Source organism: Dermacentor variabilis, chromosome 11 (genome assembly GCF_050947875.1).
Source record: "Dermacentor variabilis isolate Ectoservices chromosome 11, ASM5094787v1, whole genome shotgun sequence".
NCBI lineage: Eukaryota > Metazoa > Arthropoda > Arachnida > Ixodida > Ixodidae > Dermacentor > Dermacentor variabilis.
In genome coordinates, this window is record NC_134578.1 from 38,103,858 (window position 1) to 38,125,820 (window position 21,963).

The 21,963-nt window shown below is 44.6% G+C and overlaps 2 protein-coding genes across 3 annotated transcripts in view; one reads left to right on the forward strand and one right to left on the reverse strand.

The window, feature by feature from the left end:
• LOC142564753 (ionotropic receptor 93a-like) overlaps positions 1–1,483 on the forward strand; it is a 28,842-nt gene extending 27,359 nt beyond the window's left edge. Inside the window, exon 5 of the mRNA XM_075675901.1 lies at positions 1,227–1,483. Coding sequence (XP_075532016.1) covers positions 1,227–1,464 — 238 coding nt within the window. The 3' untranslated portion in view covers positions 1,465–1,483. The remainder of the gene's footprint in view (positions 1–1,226) is intronic.
• A 3,513-nt stretch (positions 1,484–4,996) lies between these two features.
• The window catches only part of LOC142564424 (xibalbin-1-like), a 122,504-nt gene continuing 105,537 nt past the window's right edge, over positions 4,997–21,963 (reverse strand). For both annotated transcript variants that reach the window (XM_075675419.1, XM_075675420.1), the window contains 3 exons: positions 10,278–10,401; positions 9,519–9,579; positions 4,997–7,236 (listed from right to left, as the gene is read on the reverse strand). In XM_075675419.1, coding sequence (XP_075531534.1) covers positions 7,095–7,236; positions 9,519–9,579; positions 10,278–10,359 — 285 coding nt within the window. In that variant the 5' untranslated portion in view covers positions 10,360–10,401 and the 3' untranslated portion in view covers positions 4,997–7,094. The remainder of the gene's footprint in view (positions 7,237–9,518; positions 9,580–10,277; positions 10,402–21,963) is intronic.

Sequence of the window (21,963 nt, forward strand, 5' to 3'; positions counted from 1 at the left end):
GATTGCAAGGAAAGGTCCAACAATACCAACTGATAGCAACAACGCCGTTAAAAGCTAGTTTCCCCGGGATCAAATCCGTGCGCAGACACAAAACTACCCACATGTGAGCAGATCCTCAAAATAATGCAATGCGTTTTGGACCCGCGGCGATAGTACAGTTTGTCATATTAAGGACCCTAAATACACAGCTTCGCTGGTCATCCGTCTTCACAGAGCAGAAGAGCACTGAGTGTTTAGGCATGGTTTGCTAGCCTCCCCGTCTTTCCCTCTGTCTTCCCTCCTTCTTCCCCAGCCAGTGATAGAGCAAGCATATTACGAGATATGTCAAAGTGGCACCGCCAACAACTATGCTAAACAATGTGCCACGGAACCTTATCCAAAACAGCTTTTTGTTCCGAGAATCTCTTCAAACGAGTTCGGCGACACCGTAGTACGGGAATACGGAACTGTACAACAGACGGCAAAAACAAGACCGCACAGAGGCGGAATATGGGAGCCTCCGCTAGAGACAAAAAACAGCCAATGGGGGATCGACGTCTTCCGCTACATCCCTGGCCTCGGTGCGTGGCCGCTCTGTTCGCGCCCAGTATAATGGTTGTGATGGTCGATACACACTTAGGTTTTGGTTTCCCTTTTACTAGGCAGGAAACTTGTACGCTTTTTCGGCGCAAGCTTTACGCATTTTCCAGTTAAAACGCCGTTTTGGATCAGCATGGCGCAACGGTATGCTCTCGGCGAAATTGGAGCACCTGTTCCACCACTACATCATTAGTGGCAGTGAAAACGTCCTTATTGAGGGAATGACCGCGGTGGCCTAGAAGGCGACAGCACAATATATGGCTGCTCTTATGAATTGAGAGTCGGGAGGCTAAACAAGTAATGAAAATGTAAGAGAGGAGCCAGCAGGGTGCATGACTCGCTGTTCGCTCCTTTCTGCAGGCCGTTTTCGTGCCCTAGTGTTGGCTTTGACTAGGGCTGCGTGAGGGTGGCCGATACTTGCGGTCCCTTGACAAGTAGAGAACAAATGTGATTTGCCTATATTTGCTGTGGACTTTGAATGGTCTTCGCGGTGTGGCCACAGTGTTGTGGGCCCTGTGCTCGGTTCTTTGATGCATGATGTATCAGCCTAAGCACTTTGGCACGTCGTCATTGCGGCACACACTGAACGTGCACAGAAAACGAAGCAAGTGTAACTACTCCAACACTCCGTTCTTTTTTTTTTGCAGCCTGAGGAGAGCATTCGAGATGGGCCTCCAGATTAGGCCAATGCAACCATACATATTAAATGCGACCAGGTGCTACGCCGAAGATCCCGAGGAAGCCGCCGCTTACCGACTTGAGGATATGCAGGGAGCGTTCTTTTCCCTTGCCTTAGGTCTTGCGCTTTCCTTGGGAATGTTCTTGACGGAGCTGGCAGTAAACCGCACTGGACCATTCAAGCTGGGCCACCGACCTCTCCACTAAACGGAGTATGGACTCATCAAGTGCTCGTAAATATTGTGTGTTTGTTGACTGTTGTAGAACTGAGAAAAACCAGCGACGCGATGATTTACACGTTTTCTAGAATTTTTCTCGTTTTCCAGCGAACTGCAAAAACACACTGAAAGGATAAACTACGATATACATATCGATATTCTGCTTATTTTAAACAACTTGTTTCCTCTCATATTTTACTAAGCACGCGCATGCAAAGCGAGACACACCGGTAGCCAGCTTTGCTACTACCTTGGCAGCTGTGCGACGAGACTCTTAAGGGTGACTATACCATAAAACATTCCGTTCTCTCAGCTGTCAAATATCTGAAATAGACTGATATTATACTGTTATCACAGCAAGCAGCGACAACGAACAAACCAGCTTAAAGTTTTCCATCTGCAGTACACGCACTGCATGAAAGACGTGTAATCAAACTTCCAAGTCAAAAATAAACCTAGAAAATTAATTCATACCACGCTTTTAAAATTGTTTTGAGGAAGAGGCATAATGAACTGCGGGAATCAAACTTCCGCATGACATCATCTACGCTAAAGTATCGAATTGGTCAGAGCAATTTTAGAATTATTGATTCTACTATTTTAATTGTCCTGGTGGCATTTCTCTTCTTCGCGATAATTTGTGCCTTCGGATTTTGTAGTGGGGCAATGGCTTACATGCCATCTGCTGTTGCATGTGCTAATGTACGTGCTGCGTCTGTCCTGTGCACTACAGTTATCTTGAGAGCTGTACTGGGACATAGCGAAGCGTCATCGCTGTCCCTTGAGTATGCGGTGATTCGCTCTGGTGTTGATAGTGCTATGCACATCGCTACGCGTCCTATGCTGACACAACAGTCTTTTCGGACAAGCGTTCATGGGCATCCGTGTGAAAAGAGCAAGTGAGGCGGCAAAATTGTTATTTAAAAGGCACCTTGCACCGGCCAGAAGGTTCTGCGACACTTTCATTTGCAGTCGAACGCCTTTCTAACGAATTGATTGGGGCCTCCAAAATCATTCGCTATACAGGTCACTTCGTTGTAAAAGCCTCACACCATAGAGCTCCCAATAAAACCTGGACATAGTTATTCCTTCCTTATACAGCTCATCTCGTTGTAAAATTGTTCGTTGTGGAGGTGCACGATTGTATTACTTGAGCGTCTCTGACACCAGACAATAAACTTGTGAAGCAAAGGAGAAGACATTACAAGCTCAAGAAATCTAAATTCAGGAGTTTTAGGCACTGCAGCCGCTGTCTCATGATGAAGCACGCCGTATCGAGGAACTTCAGATCAATTTTGAGCAACTGTGATTTTTAACCTTAACCTAGACTGACGTTCCAAACTATTTGCATGCTTCATCACTCCTCTGGTTACTCAGAATTTTGCCAAGCACGAGCTCGTGAATGTTACGCTTCTATTCTCCAGTGCATACAGGCCTCGTTATTAGGAGCATTCGTGCTCCGGTAACTTCTAATATTAGACATCCGTGGGACGCAAACGGTGTGAGGGCTTTATCCGAAACACAGTTCATCCAGGAGGAAAGCCGAGTGTTGAATCGGGGGACGCCTGTGCCCTTTTGGATAACCAATGGGTGACCGGTGCTGGATTTGTTTGAAACCAATGTCCTCCGCAGCCGAGGTGGACACCCGAACACGAGGCCACGGCTCAGGCTGTCTAGCAATAAGTGATCGAAGGCGTCACGGCGAATGTGTGTCGCATCAGTGTACCAAACACATAGACGAAGGAAATAAAGTGTCCAGCGAGTATTGCGTCACGCTGCCAGACTTGTCAAGTAAACGCCCTGCCACGCCATTCTTGTCGATTTTTCCCTGACAATATCGGCCAAACGTATGTCCTCTGAGGTTCAGCGTACCGGCCTGGAATGTTTGGTACCCGGTAGTCTTTATTCAATTCGGAGTTGTTCGGCTCACTGGCCGTGATCAGGTATACAGAGCGGGTGCACTAAAACCTATCGTGTGCTGTGACATGGCGATCACGTCTTGGGTCATTACGCTAGGCTTAAAACGTGTTGCGTAATGCTCCCGCCTAGTTCTTTCCTTCCTCTATTGCCACACCCATATCGCTTTCAACACATTTCGTAGGCTGCGTGTTTTGGTGTTGAAGTCACTGTGGAAAGCTTCAGCGTAAGGTCTCTTTAGGTAACTGAAAGCAAAGTGGCAGTATCTATATCTTCGATAGACGAATATCGAGGATACCATTTCAGAGCTCGTTGATTAACTCGAAGCCATGAAAGTGGATATGTTACGTGGGTGTGGTAGACACATGTGCTATGGTTTCAACAGCAGGACTAGAACAAGGGCCAAGAAAAGGAGGGGCGATAGCAGCAACTTATTCTCTTTCTTATTCCTTCTTTTTTTGCTTTTGGATTATCAACAAAAGTATAATGCGGAAATTAGACAGTGGGCTGGTTGGCTAAGCGTAAGTAGATTTGTGGGCAAGAATTAAGAAAGAAACCAGATTGAAGCGTACACCAGCACAAGACGCAATGTGGAAAGTATGAACTGTTTATGATGCTTATGAAATGAAAAGCGCGTGTTGTTGTGAATGCGGTGCGGTTACATATATACTCACAAGTATCTGGAAAAATAAACAGTTGATTGTTGACTATGGCGTCCTATGACTGTGTACGCGCCAGGGTGCTTCTTTAGTTCTTCTCGCGGGCAAATTTAAGCAAGTATGTTGCAGCATAGGCTAACTATATATGAATAATAAGTGGCACGCAGTCTAGGTTTCTTCAGCATGAACAAGCAATCGCTGTCGGAGAACGATGGTCCAATTAGCCACCGAAAAGCTTCGAAGGTACAATACGCTTCATATGAAACGGATAACAAACGAGCCACCTCCTGATCCTTCTCTTTCAAACCACTCACCTACATTCTCTTGGCTCTCGTCCTATTAGCGCTGTTGCAGCGATGAACAGGCACAAACTTCTCCAAATATTGGTCCTCCTAACAGCGTTCGTTTCACTCCTCACAGTTAAACCACTAAATGGGAAGAGCACAGGAAGGAGGCTTGAACTGATCAGTAGTGGTCAAACAAGAAATGTTGCTGGAGCCAGCGTTTCCAGAAGGAAACTTTCCTTCGCCACACAGAAAACAATATCACTTGTCAAAAAGTTGGCTGCAGCGACATCCCGTGTTCGATAACGTTTGAACAGTTCTACAATATACTCTACGCCTTGCCTGTCACTTCAATGAGGCGTCGAGCTCAACTGAACATCTAAATGCACTTAAAGCGTTATTAAAAGCGATTAAAAATTGGGCCACATTAGGACCTCTCGGTACATTTGTTGAAAAGCATGCATTGTAGGCAGAGTGAAATCTGTTTTCTTGAAGTTAACAGTCATGCGAAGAGACGGGGGATTTTCAATCACTTGTCCACTTCAAACCCGATCTGTTAATACCACGGGGTGTCTTGTGGAAAAGGCACAACATGCAACCTGTTTTGTTGCATGAACGGCCGCCTTGGGGCACCTGTGAAATCATCGGTCTTCGCGCCACATAAAGGACTCGAAAATATATGCCCACTTTATTCACGCACAACTCATGACTACAAAAATGAGATCGACAAAGAGAAAAGAAACATAGACAATGTGAACACTATTGTGTCTGTTGGGGGGCCCACTAGCAGCACGTGCAGCACGGTTTAACAGCACGGCGCTCTTGTGGATCACGCATAGAGGATGGAAACAACAATACGTGCTGAGGAATGGGATAGAGGGACATCCAAGTGTCACACATTCAGGGCCAGAGCCTTTGGTTACGTCGTGTCTTTTTGAAGCATCGTTCAAGCTTCTCGAACCCGGGGGAGTCGTTTGTCACTTCTATTTTTGTTTCCTCTAAGAGAGCCACAAAAGGTCGTGGCCCGGAAGCCCTGTTGCGCAAACAACCTATATGTGAGAAACTTTCACTCTCAGCCAAAGCAGACGTAATTCTCTTCTCAAATCCCGTCTCTTTCTTTTTTGGCATTCAACAAGTGAACAGAGAATTATTTCTGTTTCTATGCGTAGATCATGTTCAAACTGATTCCTTTTGTAGGAGGGGCGGTGAAATTGTGCAAAGGTGAGGTCACGGAGGATAACTATACAATTTCTTTGCGAACCGGCATACGTTCTGATGCTGTGCTGCGAATTGCATTGAAAGGGCGTCGCCAAATAACTACATCGCTTTGTCATTGGTTCTTCGACGACATGTTTCAAGGAGAAAGATACACTCGGGTTTTTCTATACACCAGTTTACAATGCCAGCAAAGTGCATGTCAGTGTACGGGGGTTACATACATGCAGGAAACGCGGGATCTTGCTGAAGCACTTGTGCATATTTTGGGAGACGTAGGTGCAAACACTAAGCAGGAAAAAAGTGTGATGTCGGAAAATTTTATGGCATGGTTCGAGGTTGTCGCCATGACCACGCAAATGTACGGTTCAGCAAAGCGATGTCCATGGAGCTTCCGAGATGTCATTCCGCAGAAGCATATTCCGCCAAAGTGTTCGATGATTTTCGTATTTCGTAAGTCTTTAGGTCACAGTAATATTGGTATCGAACAGCGTTAAGGACATAACACTACGGAGGGGCCCCCGTTTTCTTCAATTTCGCCTCGAATAATAACAGCGGTATGATAATCATACAGAAGATACTTACAGTACGTGTTACGCATCCTAGCGAAATAACAGTTAATTTGTACAGTTTAAATGCAAGCAACGACGATTCGAAGTTATACCAACAATTTACGGAAGAAGGATGCAAAGCTGCAGTCTTTCAACAGTGACATAAGCGTAAGGATACCAATTCTTTCTAACGAGCAACAATCAACGACATCAAGATCACAGTGAATCACTAACTGACAACAACGTTGTTAGGTAGTAGAGCCAACAATACACCCTGGGTTCACATCTCTGAGTGACATCCATAAAATCCACATAGTTTCTCAAACAGATGTGAACACAATGCTTACGATATAAATGATACATACAGAAAGTATACTGCCTTTCACTTTAAACATGCTAAACAACGAAGATAATACGCCGTGTTTTATTCATACAATGCCATTTTTTTCGGTCCTGTATCAAGCCTGGGAATGAATGAGAATGTTTCAAACCTTCTGGGTCTAGAGCAGCACACACGTATCTCGGCGCCATGACACTGTGCCAGCGGTTCTACAAACATGCAGAACAATGTGTTATTTTCGTAATAAACAGCTGTTTGCCTGTACGATAAAGAAAATATATTAACTGCTATGTTAGCCAGGCCCTCATTGACCGAATCTCAGTCAATAGAGCCAAGCGTTACTTGTCATTACTAGCATCAAACGCTGACGCTCTGCTTGAGCCCTGCAGAGGAAAAACTAAATCAAGAAAAACAGCAACAAACGAAGACTATGCCCGCATTTTGGCTTGTCCCACTTCCAACCCCAAAGAGTTTGTTCGTCCGGTACACAAACTAGACTGCCACTTGCGTGCACTCAACAAAGTACGACAGTGAACGACATTTGTGAAGACAACACAAAGCTCTTTTTTTACATCCACACTGGAGCACAGAGACGACGGCGTTGTTGGTTTTCGCCGGACCAACGTGGACCGCTGTTAGCCGTGTTGGCCTGCTCACTTCTTGCCCAGCGACTGGAAGAGGCCGGCCCTCTGGCAACGACAGTTGGTGCCCCAGAGGTTGCAGCGGCAAGCCGACTGATTGCAGCAGTCGTTGGGCCGGCCATCGCAGGTTGCACCACGTCGGATACAGCTGCGCCTGCAGAGAAAATGACGCTCTTCGAGAAACTATTCGGTGCAGTTTTGCTTTAAAGTGGATGCAGCCATTGTGGCAGAAAGATATTGTGGGCCTCTGCTCATAAGTTGTAGCTTTGCCTATTGCCATCCCATGCTTGTGGTTCTTCGCCTTCTGTTTGTTGCTTGCGTATGTGCTAGTTCTTTTAGTAAATTAGACACATCACCTGGACTAGTATGCTGAAGATATGGCCAGGCAGACATCTGCAGCATCTAATCGCAATTGTCATTGGGGCATTTCATGGCGCCTCAGTGTGTTCCACAGCAAAACAAAATCACTGCCACTTACAGTGGCATAAAATATCAGTGACTCACACGTTGTTAATGAGATTATCGTATTTCATTATGACGAAGCCAGGTCCTTGCAAAACGATCCGTGGAAAGCGCCTCTTTTAAATGGCAAGGCATCGTGATCGCAAAACAGCGGCGCAAGTGCTGGTTGCGGAGGGGCGCTGATCAAAAATCCTAGTGAGCTTCGTTAATTCATTGTAAAAGTATGCTCATAATTCGCGCATGAATCACGCATGTGTCCTTGTAGCGTGATGCGCCTTTGTTCCCATACATTGCTTTAGGTTATTGCTGTTGCCGGTGTTTCTTTACAGAATTCGTTTCGCAGATGTTATTTAACAACACGTTCCACCGATATTTGCCAAAGCTTTCGAGTCCACTTCACTCCACACGCTGTTACCATTCTCTGCGGCCACGGTAACGTCTTCGCACTGCGCAATGTACAAACTGCATCTCCTATCTGGAAAAATGCAATGTGCTTACAGGAATTCCCTGAAGACAAAGAAATGCTCCAGGTTTTGAGACATCCTTCGGCATGCATGGGAACCAGCAAAGAATGAGCAGGTGTATAAATTTTATTGAGCACCTCTGACGCGCTTTAGCACACGAACTTCAATGGCATCTAATGAAACTTTCGTTCAGCTATTTAGCCGCAGCTAGTGTTTTGCGGACTATACCTAAGGAAGTCGGGCTGACGAGGAAGTTTCCATTTCTGTTATAGTGAACTACTGGTTTGTCCTGAAAGCAATAACTTTAGGCTGTTACGTTCATCGCAAAAAAGTAAGCACTACTTTCACTGTTATTAAAGCGAAACCTTACCCCTTATGCGCGGAAAAATAATAATGTTCCTTTACAATAATGCACACCTGTTAACAAAAATGGTTTAGTTTCATAGGTTCCTTGGTGAGTTTTGAAATTTGATTTCACCAACAAAAGACATGATTGTCAGTTTGCTTTCATTCTATTCATTCTCTTTCCACTTCCAAGCAACTTCGTGAGCGTTGTTCTATTCAACCTCTAAACATCGTGAAAAGAAAGTTCTTAACTTCCCTTCGATCCCCATGTAGCGCACAAATTTTCAACACAGTGCTCAACACCAATAACCCGAAGAACTAAGAATTACTAAGCTACAGAAATAGGAGGTTTCCGCATTGCATTTTCGGTCTGGAAGCATCCCGGAAATTGGAAGACCAGCGGTGCTGTGTGTTCTCTTTTTCTGGTCTTTTTTTTAACTTGGGAGATCAAAGGAAGTTGATTGAGGCCAGACACATGCTGCACTGATTTTTTTTTAACTTCCACGAGCTAGCCATCCAAGTTCTCAAAAAAGCGATGTTATTTACCGACCACAGAGAACCCGGAAGGGCAGGGGGCACTTCATCTCTTTTCTTTTTGTCTGGTGCGTTGATGAAGCTAATACATTAAGGTCCATGCAATGCTCTTGTTGTTTACAGCCTCTGAGCTTTTATTCAGAAATATTTGCTTAGTAACTTGCGCGAGCCAAGTTACAGACAATTTACTCGATATGGATTAAACGTAGATGACCAAACCCCTTTCTTCTTCAAAATATCTCCGTGACAAACTTCTTGACATTCATCATCGGTTCCAGTGAAGTTTGATAGCGTTCGTCATCATACTTTCTTACTTCAGCAACTACAGTGAAATGTCTGCACATTTTGCTTAGTCCATGCTGTAATAACTCGATTATGTTCAAGAACTTTTTAAGAAATATGTGTTACATGAAGTATGCGGATGCTTTCTTTTTGCTGAGGTTGGCGCGTTTGGGTATTGACATCGCATACAGAATCCTATATTATCTGAAGTAACACTACATATAACTACTGAATATATTAGCACCCACCCAAAACATATAAAGCAGCCATGCCAACGCCTGCACACTGTCCGGAAACAGCGACACATTGTTGTTTCCTCTAAATATAAATAAGGAGCAAAACCACTTACTTGTCAGCAGACATCAAATAGTTCTCGAGTCGCTGCTTGTATTCATCTAAGAGGGTGTCATCTGTCGACCACAAAAAAAGAAGCAGTAAATACACTGTCTGTTCATGTCGTCCACATGGAAAAAAAGGATCAGTTTCCTAATTTTGTTGAACACCATTTTCGTTTTATGCTTCCCCATATGCACGGCAGCAGGCGAGAGAAAACACTGCTCCGGATGGCGGCTCTGCTTTTTTTCCCGTTAAAACGTTCGTCCTTTAACTAGTCAAAGCAGTAACTTGTACAGACAGCACTACATTTACCGTTTCACTAAGATGTATTATGGCATGTTGCGGGAGATTCTTGTCAGATTCTTATCACTTGTTTGGCTGACGGTACCGAAAACGCAGCTGTATGACTATGACTTCGATGCAGGCCCATCTTAACATTATATAACATATAATACAATTATCTTAAAATATATTGAGCGCATTTAGTCCACAGTGCCTCACGAAATGTATGTGTCAGTGTCGAAGTTCGTTGCCTAATTTTATAACTAGCACTCAATAACCTTATATAACACTATGTACTTCTAACACATTATCTCTCTCATGGAATGACACAACAGCTATCGCCTGTATATTACTCAGTAAAGTAGGAAGAGATGTGAAGGTGCTCCAAAGATATAACTGAAAAACAGCAGGTGCTGCAACCGAACTTCCACGTCAACGCTTCGGTCAAATCATCTGTAAAATAAGTATGCTGAAGACCAGGCGTTCTCACCGTAGTTGTTGTATGGCACAGCCACCACTGTTCCCACAAGGAAAATGACTACTAAGGTAAGGGCGACCAGCTGCGACTGCATTCTGCTACTGGAAAAGTGTGGAGCGAGGAGAGTGCGGTTTACCTGTAAAAAAAGAAATAGAAACATGAGCATCACCAAAACTGAGCAGACTGTTGCTGATAGCTCTTATAAGGGCACTGGTGAGCACCAATTTGCAGGACTGGTCGCTGACGGCAGCAATCATATTCGGATGCGCAGTTTTTTTTTACGCGCAACTTGAACTGTGCCTTAGATGCGTAGTTAAATGAAAGCGTGGAGGCGCTCTTTATGCAGAAATTGCAGTAATGGCTTAGATAATTTCTTGTCCATGAGTAAACGCCTATCACAATCTGTCCGATCTGTTCGTAGCTTGGTAGCTCTTAAGCTACGGCGCCGCACGTCCGATCCGACGTGCGGCGCCGCATGCTCTGGCATGCGGCATACGACGATTCGGGACACATGGTGCGTGCATCCGAAAGATTTAGCGGCGCGTAAGCTACGCCCAGATCCAGCCCCCCCCCCCCCCCCAGCTTGACTTCATAGCCATGTCGAGAAACGCAATATAAACAACTCTGCACAACACTGCTTCGCTTTACTTCGCTTCGATTATGTTATGTTTCTCAGTTCGTCCTTGTAGTGGAGCACTCTCAGACGATTGTGGAGGCGGATGAAGGAGGCAGAGGCCCTTCACGCACAGGGGTGCCACCGAAACCAAAAAAACGCTGAATAAAACGCGGGGCCACGAGTGCAGGCAACCTCCAGTGAGTTCCGCGTGAAATAAAAGAAAAGTGCTCTCCAAATCCAATATTTTCAGGGATGTCCGTAGCAGCTGCCATAGCATCGACACAGGTTCACTTGTGTGAGACACTTGTGATCGACACAAGTAGCTGCTACACGTTCTAACTATGGGTAAGAGTCCCTGAATGCAATTGATTTGTAGCTAACCATATTTCCTTCCATCTTCCCATTCGCAACGGCCACGAGGGACGTGAATTTGAGCCGTATAATACTGACGAGACACATGCGAAGAGAGAGAGAGAGAGAACAAGAATAGGAAAGGCAGGGAGGCCAACCAGAACAGCATCCGGTTTGCTACCCTACACTGCGTGCGAAGAAAACACGGTCGCACACGTAAGACGATGAACGTCTTGTGCATCAAAGCTTAGCTTAGCTTAGCATCTTAGCTTGTATCATGTTAGAACTATACGCTGTGGAAGTTCGCATTCATGGTCGAGAGCAAAATCCCCTAAACGGGTACCTTTACTACGGTGACCATGACTGGACCATACATATGTATTCTTTAGACAAAACAGCTAGGTTTTAGATATTGTAGACGTTGTCGTTTTGAAGCAAGAGTATATGAATATAAATAATGCCACACCCAAAGTAATCGTTTTCCCATCAAGTTACCAACATTATACGTTTGCAGTGGCCCATGCTATCGTACGCTTTTGCATTAAAAGTGCACACATTCTCTAGCTGTCATGTTACATTGGCTCTAGTCATGAGAGTGCCAATTGAACGGAACGATATTGACGGCAGAGTGAAGAAATTCTACAGCGAACATGAAGACAGGACACTGTCACAGAAATTTAGCATTGGGTCAAGTAACTGGTTCAAATAAATCAAGATAGCAGCGAGGAGCAGCGCATGACATTAATATGAAAGCCCAATTAGAAGTCTGAGTGGCGTCGTAGCACAGCAAGGCAAAATAGAACTCACCTTGTGCGTCGGCCTAAAGTTTCAAAACTTTATCTCCTCAACAAACAAAAAAAAGTAACTGGTCAGCATCATGGCGCAGTTTATACGTAGAAACTAGTAGCTCACACAGCAAGAATCACTGCATAGGTTAGGACCGACTAAGCACAACGCGTTTCGTAGGAGTCAAATGAGTTCTAATTTTAGGGCGTGAATATTTATTCACGTGGTATTTAGCTGCTTCAAAGGTTTCAGAGACGTGCGATAAAGTTCAAATACATTTTTTTAAAACACCCAATGCTCTTTCCGAGTCAGTTGCTATTGTGTTGGGCAACCACACTCTTAGTGGACAGGCGTGCGAACCTCTTTCAGAGCCCTTGAGCCAAGGAAGGCCATTCACGGAACTCCTCTCGTCGAGCGCTCACAAAGGACCGCACATACTTCGCCAATTTTGCGTTCTCAAAATGAAATTTGCTTTCTTGAGTTATTTAATTGTATGGAAGATAGAACTTTGTGCAGCAATGCCGCGCGGCATTTCAAAGGGCGCAAGGCGTGCAGAGTGAACTGAATAGGAAGAGGCTGTAATTTTTTTCGTGCTAATCCCGATTCTTTAACGGAGCAGCGTTCTTTGTGAAGCTCTCCGACCAACTTCCCATGGTAAAGGAACTTGCGTGAGAGCTGCCACACGCTTGGGTGAAACGTTAAAACTCGAAGAGCCAAGCCTTATTGAGACTCTTTGTCGTTTTACCAAAGTCGGAGTGCGCGTAGCTCTGGAACGAAGGAAGATTTTGCCAACTGCTAGCGCAGTCTTCTCTAAATGTTTTTCTTCTTTTTTTTTGCGACACTCAGCTTTTGTTGGCATGTTCAACGTCCAATTGCGCAATAAGAAAGTTTACCGCCGGGCCTCTGGAAGTACTATGACTTCACAGGAAAATTATCACGAACGCAGCCTCTGTGCTTAGTCAGTTTAGTTGGGAATGCATAATTCAGCAGCGAAATACTTTTCTTAACGAGCTGAAAGGCGGTTAACCGAGGTCGTTAGTTATTAGTCATATCATAAGAAGCCAACAATTTATTTATTTCATTTATTAGGCACTATTTCCCCTATGTTGTCCTTGGTGTCGGTATTTTTTTTTGGCTTCTTATGATTTTCTTTTGCCAAGTACTTCGGTTCGATGAAAGGGGCCTAAACCGATGCCAGGGTCGTGATGATGCTCATGACTATTTCTAATAGAATACCCTTGTAAAGTGGGCAGCGAAGAGTCCCCTAGACCATGTTTGCTAAACAACATTTACTTCATCATTGTAATCTAGTATATTGCTTATGTCTATATTGTATTGCAATGTCATCCATGCATGTAACGAAGCCAGCCCCATATATTACTTGTTTTTCATGCGATGCTTCTTTTTCCTATGCGATGCTTTCTTTTTCACCCTTTCGATTCGAATGTGGTTGATGCTGCTGGTACCTCGGCGAATATATTTATAAACAGATATACGAAGCTTACATGCGCGCCTAACGCAAGCCATTGGCCAATGATCTCGTGTAATCCCCGCATGTTGACCGACGAAGCAGTGCCTCTGTTACGCGTAATAAAAAATAAAATGAATTCCTACTTAAAACCTGCTTATGTATACCCTCCTCATTGGCATACTTAAAGTACACTGGTCAGGAAATCTGAAGGCGCAAGTTGTCATCAGCTACCGCAAGACTTAGAGATCGCTGGGAGGCGCCTTTGCTCTGCAGTGGACATAAATGTAGGATTGGGATGATGATAATGATGATGACGACGATGATGATGCTGTTGTATTAACAGAGTACCCCGAATGGACTGAACGAGCTCTTTAAGTTGCTCGATCTCCCTTGCCTTAGGCACTCGGTATGTTCCGCTGAGAGTGCGCTCAACCTTAGCCAATCCTCCAGAATAGGTGTGTGGCCATTATGACACAAGAGGTGCAGAATCACTAAATGTAGCTCGGCACGGGCTTTACTTTGCGCTTACGCCTGCCATCGCCATTCTTCCATGAACAAGCAGCAGACATTGCTTTTCTCCCCGCGACATCTCGGCGCATAGGCCTCACACTGTGCAGACGCCTGATTTGGCGTTTGCATTGGAACATAGCTTTCAGCGGTGTGGTGCTTAAGATGGTGCGGCCATTGTGGAGGATAAACACAAACTTTGCATGAAAAAGCGCGTCGGATATGCTGAAAGTAAACAGGAGCTGACGCATCGCCATTACTTCTATAACATTTATTGGCCTGTGCCAGTAAGTTTCGCTTCAAGTAAACTTCAAGCATAGCCGTTAGTTCTGCATTTTCTCTTTTCTTCCCGAGAAACTTCCATGACGCCGCTTTCCATTCACTTGCAATTCACTGGCAGGAAAGACAGAAAATTCCTATATTTCTATTCTTGCACATCGCTCTGCATTTGAAAGCTCGCGCGCAAATGTTAATTCGCGCCATCGCCAAAGAGCTTTTCCGAAAGCATCAACAGTCTGCTTCTGTGAAGGCACTGAAGAATTGGAGTCGATTGTGAAGCGCACGTTAACTCCGTAACCACAGCCTATATAGAAAAATAAAAATCATGAACCTTCAACGTCCGTGTCTTGACAGCTATGCGACGAAGGGACCGGAAGAACGAAGCCTTCGGGGTTTCGTAGTTTTCAATGCTGTAGCTTTCATTCAGCACTGATCTAAGTGCCATTAGGCGGCCGCAAACGTGCCTCTGTCCCAGATAGGCCAAACGACATCTCACGGCACGCCTGCCAAGCGAAAGAATGCAAATTGCGCGCGTAATTAGGGGCTAGCCGCTGACCTTAACGCTTTTGTGATCCCACGCGTCACTGCAGCGATTCATTTTAATTCCTGGCTAACCCAGAAAGGCGGTCACTTATTGGATTCCCTGCCGAGTTTGTTCTTCCGGCTACAGTGACGGGAGGTTCGTCTCTGCTGACTTTATCCGTTTCCGGCGAGGTAATTCGCAGCGTGGCGGATGCCTTCGAATTAGGAGTTCTCAGTTCGTCTTTCTGATTAGCCCGTCTGCTATTTTGTTTCTTTTTTTGTGTGTCCTCTTAAGGAAGGCCTGCTGTTTTGGCCGACTTTCACCGCCGCCTTCCGCGAAAACCATTAGGCTCAACTAAACTTAGTTTGCAGACAGCCCGACCCTTTTGTAAAGCGCGTCGAAATGGCATTTCGGGAAGGAACGTGACCATAATCCAAAACGGGACTGCTCTTTGTGGCACTTTTCGCATTACGCTATATTGGTGTCTCAAACAAATCTATAGTTTATTCCTCTTTCGCAGTTTGATTAGAACGAGCGATGCAATCTTAAAGATACATATCGAGAATTGATGTCGCGCTGCTCCAGAGTGAGCATCGAGTGAGGTCGTTGTGTTGTGAAGGCCCCTGATAAATTTTGGCCAGTTCAGGTTTTTTTAACGTGCACAGAATGCATACTACGTGAACGTTTTATCCGCCGCTCTTATGATCGCACCACCGCACACCCAGCAGCAGGAAAAGCACAACGAGTAAGCCACTGAACCGGTTGCATCATTCCATGGTAGCAATGATTTCAGTGATTGTAACTAACACGTTGTTGTCGCTACATTACGCGCTACGGACACGTTGAGAATTTTATATAACACTGGTGCTTCGGAGTCATTGTGTGCCTGCATTGGCGTTGCGTCACGGCGAGGCTTCTGCAAGGATAAACATGGTAGAAATACTTTCGTTTTATGATAATCGTTCCACGGTGTCGGAAAAGCAATGTCTGAAACGCTGCGTTGTAGAAGGTCTGCGACGACGATTCATGGTGCGTTTTGTAGATTTGAATATTTGTTGAGGTTTAGTTCTTATTTAATCTGCGCAGTGTGTATTCTATTGCATTTTAACAACATATATTGCTAGTCCGAAATGGTTTTCTTCAGAGTTCTCTGGTTGCATGTGAACATTTCGTTTGACCAAGACTTTGTCAGCGATAGCTGCCAGCGACTGCTCCCCCCCCCCCCCAGTTGTTTTTTGACGTCCGCCGTTGTTGGATCTAGAATGGCTAAACGACAAATATAACGAAATTAAGATTATGTAACGAGCACTAGAAGTTTTTTTTTTATTGCGATAGAGACTTGCCCTCAAGGCATAATTCTCGAAGCGTATATGTGTATTATATGTGTACTACAAAAAGGCTGGCAGTCCTGGATTCTACATCTGAGTTACACTGCCGACGCTGCGGCAGCGGAGAACACTGATCCTGAATGGGGCGCTCGATCACGCCAGTAGCTGCGGCGATTGGATGACGCCGGCTTAACATATGCGCACTAGAAAGGTCTGCGCCTTCTTCGTGCTCGGGCGCGTCCTCTTACCAGTGGAGGAGCTCAACGTAAATTAAGTTTCTCTCTTGCACATTTATTGAACGGAGATTGCTCACTCGCTGCTGCAAATGATCGCTCCAAGAAACACCGCACACATTTTTGTAAGGGTAGCTGCACATTATATTTTTCCAGATATGTCATAGGTTCTCCGCGGACCATGCGAAACGGTAATATATTTTTTTCTGGCAGTTCTTATTCCGTCAGTCACGCCAAATAGAGTCGGCTGTTTTCATTTCACTTCATATTGTTGTGCAAAATGTCTAACACAGATGTAAATTTTACGCTGTGTAATTGAAGCTAAATTTCATCTTTATGCGATCATTTTTTTAGCCACCTTCTGTAATTTAGCAGCACTGCAGAACATGACCATCATGAAACTTCAGCTCCCAAATTGCACCTTCAGCACTCTTGTTTCCTCTTTGTGTTCCAACACCTCTGTGCAAGTTTTCAGGAAGTCGTCATAAAGTGATCAGGCTGGATTTTCGGCACAAACGCAGCCCATGCATTTTTCACATGTCCATAGTTGTAAAAATAATAACTCATTTGCACTTCTCCTAACCATTGATGCGTTCTGACGAATTCTATTTGATCCATTTGATTCGTGGTTTCAGTTCGCTACTCAAGATGCTGCGAATCTCATTTAAGACAATTTTGGATTTATTACTGCACAATCATGCTTCAGTCGCCATAAAAATAATGATTACCGTCATTACTAGCGAAAATTGCGATTCAGAAAGAAATTTGTCATTTCCAATATTTCTGTCGTTTGCAGCGTGGTCTGAAACAATGTTTTTATTGGCGATATATATTTTAAATTCAGACGCATTCCGAGTAAGCAGCGTAACGAATCGCACTAACGCGTCAAGTTTCGCAGACATTCTACGAGTTGTACATGAATTCGCATTCCCTGTTGTGTGAGGAAATACGCGGAAACGGGGCGTTCTATATTTAATGGCGCCTGTAAGAAGTATTCCGTCAATGAAATAAGAAAAAGTACCAAAAATAATTAACAGGCACTAAAGATAGATGCTAAATTCGATAGAATTGATACAGTATTGCTTCAGAACTTTTGAGAACTCGGCTCTCAGGCGCCCTTTCCTGCTGCGAGCATTGGCGTCGGCGTAACCGAGCGAACGAGCACAGCGAAGGATGGACGATCCAGTGCAGAGTGCAGCGGGGTATGAAAGACGCAAGGAGGAAAGAGGAGTAGGAGGAGGAGGATGCGGAACGATCAGACGGAAAGCGTGGGAGGAGGGCATGGCGAAAGCAGGAGAAGAAAAGCGGAGGCTGGTGACGATGGCTACGAGATGGCGCCGGAGTAGCGCACGTCGTCTGCTCAGCGATCGCATGCGGCTAGCGCGTCCAACGACGCTGTATGCAGGGTACCCTGTACCAGCTAAGCTTAGCCAGAGTTTAAAAATATGCAAATGCAACGTAGCTGGACAGAACAAATGCAATGTTGTTTGCCGTCACTTGGAGGTAATCAAACTATATTTTTTTCATTCCGCCTAATGAGATAATTAGCCTTATTTAAATAACGAATTTCTTATATATCTTAACTAGACAAAAAGTGTCAATGAGAAAATTGCAGAGCGACATGAAAAACTCATGATACAGCTTTCTTTTGCTCGATACGTGCTAAATAAAGGTGCTTTTCCGAGTGTGAAAGAATGCCTCTATGTAGCGCGTACTCGACAACAGAAAGCTGTATCGGGAGCTTTTCATGTCACCCTATAATTTTCTCGTTGGCACTTTTCGTCTAGTTATAATATATGAAAAGTTGATTAATTACTTAAGGCTAATTATCTAATTAGGCAGAAAAAAGTACTTTGATTACCTCCAAGTGACGGCAAACAACATTACCTTTGTTCTGTCTAGCTGTGCGGCATTTGCATATGTCTTAAAATTTGGCTAAAATTAGCTGAGACAACCCATATAAGAAAACAAAGTGGAGCTCTGTTTGCGGCTGCTGCTGTGAATAGCGTCCACGGATCACCCACGCGCTGCCTCTCGCGAGCTTCAGATTAGTGAGGCAGTCGCGCCACACTTCGCTCCGTTTGTAACCTGCCGCACGAGATAAATTGTCCGCGCCAGCCAATATACTGCGAAATGAAAACACGTATAGAGCTGCGCTCAAATTTCTCATTCATCAGTATCGTAACCGGCGGCGAATTTTTCGTTGCTGATATTGCTACAAGTTCAATATTACAAGATCATGTAATACTGCCAGAAGGCCCAGGACACATCCTTCTTTTTTTTAAGTTTCCCGCCTAAGCACCAACCACTCTACGGGAGTGTGACGTCACAGAGTTCAAGTGTTCTGTTCATAATTATGCCATCGTGGCTCATGAAATATGCATGAAACTAGCGGATTGCTGTACTGAATTAGAATATCGCGCACTTCATTTTTGGCGGCGAGATCACTTGGCTCGAGCTGACACCCTCAAAATCTATTACATCTCGCCGATACGGTGTGAAGACTTCAAGGCGCTGTCACCATCCACCTTACCGTTCAGCGCTATTTTGGGCTTAACGAGCCTTTTCTCACCGTGCAAGTGGTTTTATTTTTTTTCTTTATTTGATAGGTGGGGTAGTAAAAGGGCAATTTACTAATATCAATTGAAATCACCTTTCTTTCACTTCGGCGTCGCGTTGAATGTACTTGCCATTTATACAGGTAAAGGGCTTAATATTTCCAGCGCATTTGTTGCTTCATTTTCTGGTGCTTCTCTGTGATTCTCATTCCGTTTTACTTAAGCGAAAGATTAGACCTTCGGAACGAGCGTCGGAACGGTAAAATAATTAAATAATTGTCACGTAAGGGATATTAGGTAAATGTATGGGGACAGAAAAGAAGGGGGATGCTAGGCGAGCTTTTATTCCATAATAAAGAAACGCCCCGTGTGAATGTAATGAACCCCGATGGAAGCCGTTGCTGTCAAGCACGAAGGTTTTATCAAGGCACAAACCAATACTGTACGGGAGATGGCAGAATTTCTCTTCTTTCGTAGGACCATTGAGAAGAGTGTAGCAGGACTGTCTATGATTCTGTACACGTTAGAAATTGATTACTTGGCTACTTAGCTTTGTGTTTTTGAGACTTGCTGGCGCTATCATTCTTTTTGGAGGTTTATTTGTCCCCGAGTAATAAGCAGGTATATATTGAGCACATTTTTAACGCTGCATTTCTCGTCTTTTCAAGTCTTTGATGGCCGTGCCTATCAGCCCAACATGGAATTTTTCGTAGAAAAGTTGCGGTCGCACTGGTGTTAACAAAACGCATGCAATGGAGAGGTATCTTATCAACCGAACACATGACGAGCCCCAAGTAGGGTAGAATGTTTTACTATGTAGGCTGTAGCTGCCTGAGGGCGCAGATCACTGGAACACATGACGATGCAGCGCTTATGATGTACACTTAAGCATTGCATCACTCCCTTCTTCCTACTTGCTCCAACCCATTATCATCTGACTACCCCTTGTATTTGAAGTTACAAGAGGGCACGTGACTCCACAGGGTACGTCACGTGCTACCCACTTCCGCGAATAATTCCCACAACTGCAAACCACCAGGCCGTAAATTGAATCATAGTTTTTTTTCTCACAGTCCGGAGAAAAAGGTAATCAGCAATGATTTCTTTTCTTTTCCGCAGGCACTGTAGGTTGTTGCTCGAAAGATTGCTGTCGCCACCATTTGTCTTTTTATCTACACGTATATGCCCACCAACACTCCAAACGCATCACGCTGTAGAACATTTTTTTCCCCATTGGGCTTTCCTAGCTCTACAGTTTACGCTTTCTTCGTTTCTTGTCGCTAGTTCTAGCAGCTTCTCTCAAACAGGGCTAAGCGTATCCTAGCGAAGAAAACAACGTTTGAAGAGCCGCTTCGGTCGCACGAGTCAGTGTGTGTAATCATGAGACGCTTATGTTAGGAGACGTATTGAACCGCACTTGCAGCCAACCAGCATAGCATGATTTTTCTCTGTTGCGACATGCGAAGAAGTGCGTGCATAAAAATGTGTTTGTACTTAAAAAGAAACGTCGCAGTGCGTTGTGCGTCATCCTGCAATTTTCAGACATCAAAAAAAAAAGCGGGGCGGGTGGGTGGGAGGCGGGGATTTCAACCGCCCTGACACTGGAGGTCTTCGATGAAAACTGACACAATGGAGGCACGTTGTCGCTGGTGCCAATGCATCATATCGACTTTCTGTCCTGATACAGTGTTCGGCTGTCTCAACTCGTCCGAACAGAAAAGCGTTTCAAATAAGGGGTTATTGCGTCTCGTTCTGCGTCGCTTTTCCAACGGTCCATTGAACAAATAACGGTTAATACGCTACCGGTGCTGCCGCTCGCGTATTTGCTACGTCAGGAGATGGTGCTCCCTCGAAAAATATTGAAGGCACCAAAGCTACCGCTCTATATATGCATGAGTTCGTCTTTGCTGATTTGCTCGTGGAGTTTCTTGATACATTCTTTAAGCGATAAAATGTTGTGGAAATACCGAGGACAAAATTTGCGAACAGTACGAATGTCGTAAGAAAAAGTAAAGCAGCTACCATTCTCTTCCCTGTTTTCGTCGACTTTATATTTGTCGAGGAGAAGGTGATTTGGAGCCACCTGGTGCTCGTTTTATTCATCGCTACGTGTTGATCGTTGGGGGTTTTTTGTCACAACGTATGTACTTCCTTCGATCGGATTTGCTTCTCTGTAAGCTAGGAGCTTTGAGAAGCTGTCAACAAGGAACTGTTATAGCCTTCAAACGAAAGTACATATCGAAAACACACAGTCAACGGTGCCCAGCCAGAGCCGCATTCCTTTTCTTTTTTTTATCATCGGCGAACGAGCCCAGATCAACAACCGTGCACAAACAGCAAGGAAAAAAATAGTGCTTCACAACGTCTTTGCTACATGAACAACGTTCACTTGCCGTGAGAGCAGTCGACGACATATTTTTTTAATAACATGCAAATGTAACGCCGGCAACGACTTCGGTAGATGTTTTTCACTTGCTAGGATGTTTGCACAAAATGCAGGGGTGAGAGAGACGAAATTGCGAAGATTGTAAGTTCTTTTTTTTCTTTATCGCCTTTTTTCAGCTTCGCCTCGCTTCCGCATGCTTTGAAAGCCGCCTGGATTCTGATGCGCGTCACTTTAACGTTCGTGGAAGCATTTAGCAGAAGCTGGAGCAAAGTCGAACGTTCCTCATTCTTTACCCATCGTGTTTACTTTCAATTTCGCTGTTGGAGGAAACCAACTATTGAGCAAAATGTTAGCCAGACATTCTTCCGTATGTGAGCTACACATAAAATGCAGCTGTAAGATTATACTAGGAGACCCAGGGTGCTCCAGTTTGCGTCATATTTATTCGATTGAAGATTCTTTGAAAATGGGCCGCTCTAATATTACTTCAGTTTTCTCGCTTCTGTAGCTCCATATTGTTCTATCCCGTGTGAGAATCTCCTTTTTAAATTGCAGCCAAGCGAAATGGCCAGGGATAAACTAAACCGAGATTCCGGTTGGCTTAAGCCTCGTCTGCTAGCACTGAACTGATTGCAAGACTTGAGAATACGTGACTTAGAT